At 53.4% G+C, this 11,719-nt stretch overlaps 2 protein-coding genes across 4 annotated transcripts; one reads left to right on the plus strand and one right to left on the minus strand.

Annotated features, from left to right (window-relative positions):
* The first annotated feature begins 1,170 nt into the window (after positions 1–1,170).
* Positions 1,171–4,640, plus strand: Slc35b2 (solute carrier family 35 member B2). Of its 3 annotated transcripts, none has more exons than XM_008829039.3 (4): positions 1,171–1,323; positions 1,828–2,021; positions 2,163–2,317; positions 3,225–4,640. In XM_008829039.3, exons 1-4 carry the CDS (start codon positions 1,313–1,315, stop codon positions 4,161–4,163), a joined length of 1,299 nt encoding a protein of 432 aa, XP_008827261.1. In that variant the 5' UTR covers positions 1,171–1,312; the 3' UTR covers positions 4,164–4,640. The 3 variants fall into 3 exon arrangements, with proteins under 3 accessions (XP_008827261.1, XP_008827260.1, XP_008827262.1); XM_008829038.3 differs by having other exon boundaries at positions 1,176–1,323; positions 1,825–2,021; XM_008829040.3 differs by lacking the exon at positions 1,171–1,323 and having other exon boundaries at positions 2,167–2,317.
* A 116-nt stretch (positions 4,641–4,756) lies between these two features.
* Positions 4,757–10,163, minus strand: Hsp90ab1 (heat shock protein 90 alpha family class B member 1). Its single transcript, XM_008829037.3, has 11 exons — positions 10,020–10,163; positions 8,563–8,709; positions 8,191–8,397; positions 7,797–7,956; positions 7,520–7,653; positions 7,088–7,396; positions 6,545–6,710; positions 6,157–6,347; positions 5,909–6,056; positions 5,202–5,777; positions 4,757–5,107 (listed from the first exon to the last, which is right to left on the minus strand). The coding sequence occupies exons 2-11, from the start codon at positions 8,707–8,709 to the stop codon at positions 4,998–5,000; spliced, it is 2,148 nt and encodes a 715-aa protein (XP_008827259.1). The 5' UTR covers positions 10,020–10,163; the 3' UTR covers positions 4,757–4,997.
* Positions 10,164–11,719: the final 1,556 nt, after the last annotated feature.

Below are 11,719 nucleotides of genomic sequence, written 5' to 3' on the forward strand. Positions count from 1 at the left end.
AGCAGGCCTGGAAAAACACTCTTCTCTAGACTTCATACACAAGGCTCCAAACTGAGCTTTTGGACAAAGATGCTTCAGTAACATGACACTAAAATGGAAGGAAGAAACTTTTCAAGTGCCTCCCTTCTAGAGTTGTATGCATAGGAAGACCTGTCCTGTGACCCCAAGGTACAGGCAGAGAGAAGGAAACTGGTCCCTGAGCAATGGAGAGACTCACTGAATAGGAGGGCTCAGAGTCCTCAGGCCCATTTCCTACCAGCACAGACCTTTATCCTCCATGTGGAAACGCCCAGACATGGAGTGGGGAGGAGGAATATGAAGATACCAGTCCCTGGAGACCACCATCTGGGAGGAGCCCAGGGACCCTGGGCACAAGAGAGCTACAACTCTACTTTTTTTTTTCTCCTCTGACTCCACACACTGAGGGTCCTGCTAGGTCAGGCTTAGACTGCCACAGAAAACAAGGAGGAATAAACCAACATGACTTCTGATGCTTAGAGCTTAGAAGATCTAAGTTTGTCTTGTGACACAGCCATTAAAATTATAAATATCCAAATGTGTGGTTACAAGTTTCGATGGGTGCTGTGAAGTGAAAGACTATGGGGAAGGAGGACATTGAAGTGGGAAGTGGGTCGAGGACCATTCTTTGGGTGGCCCGGGGAAGCTTCAAGGAGTGTCATCTCTGTTGGGACATAGGATAAGCAAAGAATGAGGCAAAGCATGGGGAAAGGCCTCTGGTGTATTAGAGGAACTGAGAGCCGACCAGCAGGGCTCTACAGGGTCGGGTGAGTGGGCGGGGAGAATGAGCCAGGTCATGCACAGCTCGAAGGTCACGGGAACTATGAGAACGGTCTCGGGCCCAACCGAAAAGAAAAAAAAAAAAAAAAAAGGAAGGAGACGTTTGTCACAAAATGAAAGAACATAAGAGGAAGCGCTTGGGCCACAGAGGCTCAAGTCTGGTCCATAGGTGGCCATGATCGCCATGTCTGGGGTGGCTGCCCAGCGGGAGGGTGTCCCATCCTGGGGTACCACTCTCCCCCCACAGCTGGGTGCTCCAGCAGCCTGGCCGCGGGAACCCGGCCTGGTCTGCCTCCAGGCCGCGCGGGGCGCTGTGGCCCGGAGATTGCCCAGTCACTGTGTCGTCGCGGCTGGGGGTGGAGGGCAGCCGCCCGGAGGGAGGCGGGAAGAGCGCGGCACTTCCGCTGGCCGCTGGCTCGCTGGCTGCTGGAGCGGGCGGAGGTGGGAGCGGAGGGAGTGCGCGGCCCGGGGACTCGCATTCCCCGGTCCCCCCTCCGCCCCACGCGGCACGACCATGGACACCAGGTGGGGGGCTAGGGCAGCCATGGCCCACGTGACCGAGACCCCGGGGCCACGTGATCGCCGGGGCTCGGGAGACCGGGTGGGGTCCTCCCCCCGGAGCTGCCCACCAGCGTGGAGCCCGGCAGGGACGAGGGCTCAGCGAGTGGCCCTTGTGCTCTCCGGGGGACTTCGAGAGTGTCGCGGAGGGGATTGGGGGCTGTGGCGCTGGGGAGGGAGAGGGGGAGGGGGAGAGGACCTCGCCTCTGGCTGGAGCTGCCCGCTCACGCTGGCGGGAACAGAGGGGATCTATGTGGCTGGACAGACGGGGCCGTCCCCGGGAAGGGAGGAGGCTCTGCCTGGCCCGCGCCAAACCCCCCGGTAGAAAAAGAGAGAGGCTCTTTGTACGTCCCGCTGGGCTGCAGCGGAGGGGGCGGGGAGGAGACTGGGCACTTCCCTAGGACTGTCCCCTCCTGCGGGCCGAGAGCCTGAAGAGCTGCATCCTAACCCCTGCTTCGGCTGTCCCAGCAGATGGTGGGCAGTGGTGGTGCTCGCCGCGCTCCCCTCCCTGGGGGCAGGTGGGGAGTCACCCGAAGCCCCTCCGCAGTCTTGGACACAGCTGTGGTTCTTCCGCTTTTTGGTGAATGCTGCTGGCTATGCCAGCTTTATGGTACCTGGCTACCTTCTGGTGCAGTACTTAAGACGGAAGAACTACCTGGAAACAGGTATGTGGCCAAAGGGTGGGGAAGTCCGGTTGGCGCGGTTTCAAAGCCGAATGTGACTTGGAACGGGAGGGAGGCCAGCTGGGGTAGGCTGGATGCTCAGGCCAGGGAGACTTGGGGCTTGACTTTGTGTGCCTTTTTCAGGCAGGGGTCTTTGCTTCCCCTTGGTTAAAGCCTGTGTCTTTGGCAATGAGCCCAAGGCTTCAGATGAGGTGACCCTGACTCCCCGGACAGAAACAGCAGAGACCAGCCCCTCTTGGCAAGCCCTGAAGCTGGTCTTCTGTGCCTCGGGGCTCCAGGTAGGTAGGCAGGCTGTTTCCTTTCCTGGGATGGGTATAGATGGGCAGGTACTCTATGAAACCTGCTTTCCTTGTGCCTACATCAAAACTTTGCTCGTTGGGAAGTTTCATGTCCTTCTCCTCCCTAGGGGATGCAGCCCCATCCTGGAATCCTGAAGGAAGTGCTCTTTTTTTTCCTCCTGTCCTTTCCTTGTCCAACACCTGGACTGAAAGTTAACTGTACACTATTATTTAATGGTGTCTAGGAAGGAAGAGGGCCTGTCTCATGCCCACTTTTCTGTGACTTCTGTGTTCTTAACACTGCTCTCTGTACTGAATGTCTTGTATATAATCCTGCTGGTAAAATTTGGGGAAAGGCCAAACATGATGGCACAGGCTGTCACCCCATGTTCTCAAGAGGCTGAAGCAGAAGGAGCCAAAGTTCAAGGCCTGCCTGGACAATTTAGTGATACCATGTGTAAAAACATAAAATGGGATGTTGCATAGCATGCACAAAGCTTTAGGTTCAATCCCTAGTACCACACACGGACACACATAAAGTTTCAGTACGACCTGTGTGAGAAGTGTGTCTCCAGGAATTCAGAGAGGATACTAAGCCACCTTGGACACTGTTGAGCTGCAGGTGTCCAGCCTCCCTGAACTGGTTCTGAGTAGATAGGGAAACAGTTTGCATGGAGCCAGCTATAGTGTACCCATACTGTGCAGGCAGACAAGGCCTGGTCCTAAAGTGTTACTGTGTTTTCACTAGATTCCCTACTAGGTAAATCCAAGCTTAGGAAGGAAAGCTCAGAGGATTCAAAACCCATGCTGTTCAAATCCTATGCAACCATCCTATGGAAGAGGGAAATTGAAGCTTCTTACTTTTCCTTCATTACTCACCATTTTCCACCCCCCACCCCACCCCCAGGTATCCTATCTGACTTGGGGTGTACTGCAGGAAAGAGTGATGACCCGCAGCTATGGGGCCACAGCCACATCACCTGGTGAGCGCTTCACAGACTCCCAGTTCCTGGTGCTAATGAACCGTGTGCTGGCACTGCTCGTGGCTGGCCTCTACTGTGTCCTCTGCAAGCAACCTCGACATGGGGCACCCATGTACCGGTACTCCTTTGCCAGTCTGTCAAATGTGCTCAGCAGCTGGTGCCAATATGAAGCACTCAAGTTTGTCAGCTTCCCCACCCAGGTGCTGGCCAAGGCCTCCAAGGTAATTCCTGTCATGCTGATGGGCAAGCTGGTGTCTCGACGCAGCTACGAGCACTGGGAATACCTGACTGCTGGCCTCATCTCCATTGGGGTCAGCATGTTTCTGCTGTCTAGTGGACCAGAGCCCCGCAGCTCCCCAGCCACCACACTGTCCGGCCTCCTTTTACTGGCAGGCTACATCGCATTTGACAGCTTCACCTCGAACTGGCAGGATGCTCTGTTTGCTTATAAGATGTCATCTGTGCAGATGATGTTTGGGGTCAATTTATTCTCCTGCCTCTTCACAGTAGGCTCACTACTGGAGCAGGGAGCCTTACTGGAGGGGACCCGCTTCATGGGACGACACAGCGAGTTTGCTGCCCATGCCCTCCTCCTCTCCATCTGCTCTGCCTGTGGCCAGCTCTTCATTTTCTATACCATTGGGCAATTTGGGGCTGCTGTCTTCACCATCATCATGACTCTCCGTCAGGCCATTGCCATCCTCCTCTCCTGCCTCCTCTACGGTCACACTGTCACTGTGGTGGGAGGACTGGGAGTGGCTGTGGTCTTTGCTGCCCTCCTGCTCAGAGTCTATGCTCGGGGCCGCCTCAAGCAGCGGGGCAAGAAGGCTGTGCCCACTGAGCCCCCTGTGCAGAAGGTATGAGGTGTGGCCTTTGTAGCTTCTCAGAGGCTCCAGTTCAGAGGGCAAAAAGTGCTATTTCCTCAGTATCACTGACCAACCCTACAGTGGGGCTTGGAGGCAGCCCTACCTTTTGCCTTAAGAGCCCCACTCCTCCAATAGGCTGGTTCTTTTGCACCCCAGGATGGAGGTGACACTAGGGAGGCAGCGGTACTTCACACACTTGACATGGTGGTACTGCCACCGACACCTCACCTGTGTCCCCTTACCCTGAATTCACCCTCAAGACTATCAGGTAACTGCAGTCTTGGGGAAGAGAAGCACAGTGTTCATAAAGTCCCCATGCTGGTTCCCGGGGCTAGTGGTGATCTGTGCCAAGACAACACACCACAATTTCCAAGGGCCTAGGCTCTGTCCCAAGAGCCACTTGCAGGTTTTGATACTTTGGAAATGCCACCTTTTGCTTTTATTAAAACTGCTGCAGTGGACTTGGCCCTGTGTTTTCTGAGTTCAAAAACAGGCAAGTGCCTTTAGTTAACTTAAATCTTGCAGTGTAACCAGCATCCTGGGGTATAGTGGAGTAGTGTATCCATTTAACAAGGGAGAGCAGAACTGTATAAAACTGCATCTTCTTTATTTTGCATACTTTTAATTTCAAAACAAAATAAAAACAAAAAAACCACAATACACAACACCCAACCCTGCTATTTAGTGAGGGAGGGAATTTTCCTGCCTTAAGACACCAACAAAGACAGGAGAGTAACCACTAAGACAGCAGCAGAGAGGCGGGTGGGTCAGGCTGCTGGGGAGCCGCTCAAAGGAGGACTATACAAGGGGCAGGACTTCCAGGTGAGAACTCTAATCTACTTCTTCCATGCGAGATGCATCCTCATCACCCTCAAGCGGGGGGATCTCATCAGGAACAGCAGCACTGGGCTCCTCTGCTGCCACCTCATCTTCATCAATGCCTACAAAGATAATGAAAATTGGACCCGTGGCATCAAGTTGAGAGATCAGCCAGTTAGTTCCACAGTGTGCCATCCACACAAGACTTCTGCTTACCCAGGCCTAGTTTGATCATGCGGTAGATGCGGTTGGAGTGGGTCTGGGGATCCTCAAGGGAGAAACCAGAGGACAGCAGAGCAGTTTCAAACAGCAGCACCACCAGGTCTTTGACAGCCTTGTCATTTTTGTCAGCCTCGGCCTTCTGCCGTAGGGTCTCCACGATGGGGTGGTCAGGGTTGATCTCCAGGTGTTTTTTGGCCATCATGTAGCCCATTGTAGAATTGTCTCGAAGTGCCTGTGCCTTCATGATCCGCTCCATGTTGGCTGTCCAGCCATAGGTGCTGGTCACAATGCAGCAGGGCGAAGACACAAGCCTATTGGAGATTGTCACCTTCTCAACCTTCTTATCCAAGATTTCCTTGGCCTTGCTCTCTTCCATTTTCTTCTTCTCCTCCTCATCCTCTGGAAGTTCCAGGCCCTCCTTGGTCACAGAGACCAGGCTCTTCCCATCAAACTCCTTCAGCTGCTGCACGCAGTACTCATCAATAGGCTCAGTCATATATACCACTTCAAAGCCCCGCTTCCGCACACGCTCCACAAAGGCAGAGTTGGCCACCTGCTCTTTGCTCTCACCTGTAGGGTTGGTTAGGTAGAACCTCAATGACCAAAAATGGCTAGAGCACTCCCACTCCCTGACGTTGTGTCCCTCCTTCCATTTCCCTCTCCCCTAGGTCAGCTTTCATCCAACCCAAGCTCCAACACACCAGTGATGTAGTAGATGGACTTCTGTGTCTCCTTCATGCGAGACACGTATTCTGACAGGGAAGTCATCTCATCTCCAGACTGAGAGGTGTGATAGCGCAGTAACTCGGAGAGGCGTCGCCGGTTGGTAGAGTCTTCATGGATTCCAAGCTTTATGGGAAGGGAGAGGAAAAATCCAATTGATAACTAGAAAATTGAATCCTTAGGCAGAGCAGTGACGGGAAGTAAGCACTTGCCCCCTTCCCCTTACCTTTAGATTCTTAGAGAATGCCTCATAGAATTTCTTGTAGTTCTCTTTGTCTTCTGCCAGTTCAGAGAAGAGCTCAAGGCACTTCTTCACAATGTTTTTGCGGATAACTTTCAGGATTTTACTCTGCTGGAGCATTTCCCGGGAGATGTTCAGGGGTAGATCCTCAGAGTCAACCACACCACGGATAAAATCTACAGTCACCAAGGCAGAAATTTCACTTAGGAAAATGTACCAGACATGGTCTGTCACACCCAGACTCAACAAAAGGTCTTTTTGCACCCAGCAAGTGAAGGTTTAGGAAGCATCACCTGGACTAAAGACTCGTCTCAGACAATTACTGAAAACCTAAAAGTTTACCTATATCCCATTAGGCCCATGAGATACTCACTCAGATACTCTGGTATCAACTCATCACAGCTGTCCATGATGAACACACGGCGGACATAGAGTTTGATGTTGTTCTTTTTCTTCTTGTTCTCAAAGAGGTCAAAGGGAGCTCGCCGAGGGATAAAGAGCAATGCCCTGAATTCCAGCTGACCTTCAACAGAGAAGTGCTGAAAGACACCCATTTAAGTCCCATGTTAAGCATCTGCCACAGAACAATGCCACACCCTTTACTTAAAGCTTTTATGGACAGAGTAGGTACTGTGAGCACCTTACAGCCCCAATGCCAAGTAAATCTAGAATGCTTGAAGTGTCCAACCAACTCCTGGCTGTCAGTGACCACCAGCTAGATTCCCACCAGAAGGGAAAGTATAATCACTGGAAGCACAGAACCTCTCTCCCCTGAGGTAGTTCCAGGTATGAAGTCACGTGGCCCCGAGATTGTCAGATCTCAGCTACAACCAGTCCAGCAAGTCCTTGTTCTACTCTCCCACCCATAGGACCATTTCTACCTGACCCTCCAGTTTAGACAACATAGATTTCTCACCTTGACTGCCAAGTGGTCTTCCCAATCATTGGTAAGGCTCTTATAGAATTCACCGTATTCCTCCTGAGTGATATCATCTGGGTTTCTGGTCCAAATGGGTTTAGTCTTGTTCAGTTCTTCCTGATCAATGTATTTCTCCTTGATCTTCTTGGTTTTCTTCTTCTTATCTTTGCCACTGTCATCTTCCTCATCTGACCCCACATCTTCAATCTTGGGCTTCTCCTCATCGTCCTTATCTTCCTCCTCTTTCTCACCTTTCTCTTCCTCTGCCTCATCATCACTGATCTCCTTCTCCCGTTCCTTCTCCAACTAAAGTACCAAATAAGAAATAAATCTTGGAGAACTCAATACCAGGAAAGCAAAGCCTAAAGCCATGAGCCACCAGAACAAAAGCCACTGAGCATACTCAAGGGCCTACCAGCCCATACTCACATAGAGAGTGATGGGATAGCCTATGAACTGTGAGTGCTTCTTCACCACTTCCTTGACCCTCCTCTCCTCCAAGTACTCTGTCTGGTCTTCTTTGAGGTGAAGGATCACTTTGGTGCCCCGACCAATAGGCTCACCTGGAGGCAGCAGTATCATGAAGACATGAAACAGGGATATTCAGCTAAGGTACTTGGGCTAAAGTAAAGAACTGCTTTACAAATAAAATACTCAAGGCCTATTATCAGAGTTCCACCAACCACAATGTGCAGAGCCAACTCACCATGGTCTGCGCGTACAGTGAAGGATCCACCAGCAGAGGACTCCCAGGCATACTGCTCATCATCGTTGTGCTTTGTGATAACAACCACTTTCTCTGCCACCAGATAGGCAGAATAGAATCCAACACCAAACTGCCCAATCATGGAGATGTCTGCACCAGCCTGCCAAAGGGTTTTGAAAGTTAATCGAAGGGCCAAGTGAGATAGATGAGCAGGTTAAGAACCTGCTGAGCAAGCCCAACAACACTGAGTTCAATCTCCAGAACCCACGGGAATGAGAACCAATGCTGATCATGACCTCTACATGTGTGCCATAGCACACACCCCCATACGTACACACAATAGTCAATACATTTTTGAATCAGCAAGAGAATGGTGTGGATGACAGGCTCATACCTGGAGAGCCTCCATGAAAGCCTTAGTGCCAGACTTAGCAATGGTTCCCAAATTATTTATGAGGTCAGCCTTGGTCATGCCAATGCCTGTGTCCACCAGAGTCAGGGTGCGTTCCTGAGGGTTGGGGATGATGTCAATTTTCAGCTCTTTACCGCTGTCCAATTTGGAAGGGTCTGTCAGGCTCTCATAGCGAATCTTGTCCAAGGCCTGTAAATACAGCCATCATCATCACATTATTCCACTTATACAGACTGTCCCTTCCCTTTCAAACTTGAGGGACATAGAATAAGGCGAATTTTGAGACCAACTACTGTTTATCCCTCCCACCAAATTTCAATCTACCTTAAAAACACAATGAAAAACACTACTCACATCAGAAGCATTAGAGATCAACTCCCGAAGAAAAATTTCCTTGTTTGAATAGAAAGTATTGATGATAAGGGACATGAGCTGAGCAATTTCTGCCTGAAAAGCAAAGGTCTCCACCTCCTCCTCTCCATGGTGCACTTCCTCAGGCATCTACGAATGAAAAGACCAAAAATTACAGAGGATGATGACCTCCATTTTAAAACCCTAAATCAGGATTAAGACCTTATCAGATTCAGTTCAAACTGCTTTGAGCTGGATACTATCCAATCCCAAAAGATGAAAGCCACCATTTCTTCACAAACACAAGCTACACAGTGAACAACCAAATCAAGAGGAGTGGAAAATTCCTACAGCACGCACCGTTCATCCAATCGCAAAGTCAGACTTCGTAAAATGGTGCTAGAGGAGAGCTAAGTCACCAGCAACCTCAGGACCTCTCAGTATAACTTAGTAAAATTTCAGAATGTCAGTGAGATAGTTAACTATATTATTAATCGCCCTCTCCCCCATTAACTAGAACTTTTTCTCTACTTGTGGGAAAAAATTAACAGAGGCAATTTCTATGTGCCGCACCCCTTGGGCCATCAGGAGTTTATCGAATGAGTGCAGTCTTCTACCCAGTAGTGGAAACGACCCGAGGTCACAGGTGGAGGTGCCCAAGGGGCAATTAAATCAGGACAAAGAGCCGGTGAGGTCCAACCTCCACCATGACCCCTCCTCACTGTGCAGATTTGGACAGCACGGAACACGAGTAAAATGGTGGCCCAAGCTGCCCCGCCGACCCTCGTCCCTGCCGGACATGCGTCGGCAGGAGCTGCACGAGGAGGGGACGCTATCATCATATACCCTCCCACCGCCCCAGCATCCGGGCACTGGGGCGGGGCGCCTGGCTCCGGAAGCTTCCAGAACAATCTGAACTGTCGGGGAGGGGAGGAGAGGGGGAGGGCCCCATGAGTCTTTCCCCAGCCTGCCCCCTCCTCCCCGACTCCACCTCCTGCACTGGAACCACAGGAAAATTCTGGAATGAGTAAAATACAGAGGGGGGCAGCACGCCTAAGGCGATCTGCACAACCGTAACAAAAGCGCCCCTGAGGCCGTCGTGTGGCACAGGTAGCCGGGCGGCAGCTCCCCGCCGTGCTGAGTCACCCACGGCGCGCACCGCGCCATCCCGCGGACCCTCCGGCCCCCGTAGCCGCGCCCGGAAGTGGAGGACAAACATGGCAGCGTCCCGGGCCGGCACGGACACCACGTGTCGCTGCCCCCCGCACCTAGTATCCGAGGGGAGCCCACCCATCCCGGAGGAGTCCTGCCACGCGAAGGCCCGGAACCCGCCGCCCCGACACTCGCCGGGGACGTCGCCCCACAGGCAGATCAGGCCCGGCGGTGGCCTGGGAAGACCACAGACTAAACCACAAAAAGAGACCGAACGACAGAAGCCCCCGAGGGTACCGCGGCCTTACCTTGAAGGGAAAGCGTGAAGTCGTACAGAGCAGGGTGGGCCCGGACCGTGTCCGACTTGCACGCGGCACCCAGGCTGCGGGGGTGATTCAAGAGAGCTCCCGCCCGCCCCCGGCCGCCCTATATAAGGCGGAGCACAGCCAGGGCCCCCTCCCCCGGATCCTTCCGCCTTAAAGGAGTGGTTGTCAGCCCCGCACCTGCCGCCGCCCGCCCACCTTGACGTCATGGTAGGACATGGGGAGGGGGCGGGGAGCAGCCTGTGACTGCCATGGGCTTGTTCCAGGCGCCTTTGCGCCGGTTCGCAGCTCCCTCTGCGCGTCCAGCACATGACCTCTAGATTAGGGACGCGGAGTGCGCGTAGACTACACACGATGTGTCCACGGGCGAGCCTCCTACTGGCTCCCCCAGACCACCCCAGACCCCTGAGATAAATGTCTCCAACTCCCAAGGGTCCAGTCCTCAAGGGAACACCTGCAAAGAGGGCGGGGGTGGCCATCTCGGCTACACTTCGCGACCCCATCTTCCTAGAGTGTGCCCCACAAATCGCACATCGAGGCTGTGCAGATGTGGAATTTGGGGTTTAATTTTAGGCAGTCCCCGATCGCCGCCCTCCCAGACCTGGGAATTGGGGGCTGGGGGCAGCACCAGGCGGGGCGTAGCTCCTGGGGGAGGGGCGCGAGTCTGGGCTGGCGGGGACTCTTTGCGGCGGAAGGAGCTGCAAGCGGCGGTGCTGCGGTCCTTCCAGCAGTTTCCAGGCCTGTCTTGGCCGACTCAGTCCCCTCCCCACCCCAGGCTCCACCTCTCTCGCTGCGGCGGGGCCAGAGTCATCTGCACCCCTTTGGCTTGTCTAGGGTTCTGCCCCGTCCTAGGTGAAGAGGATGGGTTGCATTGCAGACCTTGTCTGCACGTGTTGCATTGCCTTTGGGGTATAGCACACATAGGGAAGGATCGGCTGAGCCGAATCAGTCATAGCGCAAGAGAGTGACTGCGGACCCCATTCAGTGTGCCGAGATAGGGAATGGTACCGAACACAGCACCCCTACCCCCAGCCTCTCGGGCCGCCCACGGACGCGGCGCTCAGGGACACGCGCCCTCCGGGAGCACATCAAGCTGTTTCTGAAGCTGGTTTCGTTTTTCTCGACCTCTTCCTCTTGCAGCTGCTTGGACCTAGGGAGGAGGAGGGCCTCATCTTTTCAGATCTGCAAGATCAAGCGCCAGAAATCCGCATGAACATGGTGGTTCCAGGCTGGCTGGCTCCAGGCAGCCAGAACCAAGTTGCCTCCCCTTCAGCGTTGGCGCCAGTGCCCAAGGCTGTGCCTGCCGACCGAGCTGGCCTGCCATGCCTAGCCCAGTTCTGCCTCCTCTGCTTGACCTCCAGCTGGCGGCTTCTGGAAACCTGATGCACTGATGGCCCCTCTGAGAGAGAATGGCCACCAGGTGCTCTGTAAATGTTCATCTCCTTAGTCCACTCAGGCCAGTCCTAGAATAGTTGGGAAGGGGGGGAATCCCACACAGAACCCCCCTCACACCTTCCCAAGGCTTACATAGAGCCCACCTTCCCTAATGTTGCCTTGGTTGTTGAAGTCCAGAGAACAACGCGAGCCTTTCTCTTGCTCCTCTGTCCACTTCATCTGTCGTCATCACCCCAGCCTTCTCTTAGCCTCTCTTTCAATTTATGTCAGCCTCCCATAGCTGGGCAGTC

The sequence above is a fragment of the Nannospalax galili genome, unplaced genomic scaffold (assembly GCF_000622305.1).
Source record: "Nannospalax galili isolate Female #2095 unplaced genomic scaffold, S.galili_v1.0 scaffold653, whole genome shotgun sequence".
NCBI lineage: Eukaryota > Metazoa > Chordata > Mammalia > Rodentia > Spalacidae > Nannospalax > Nannospalax galili.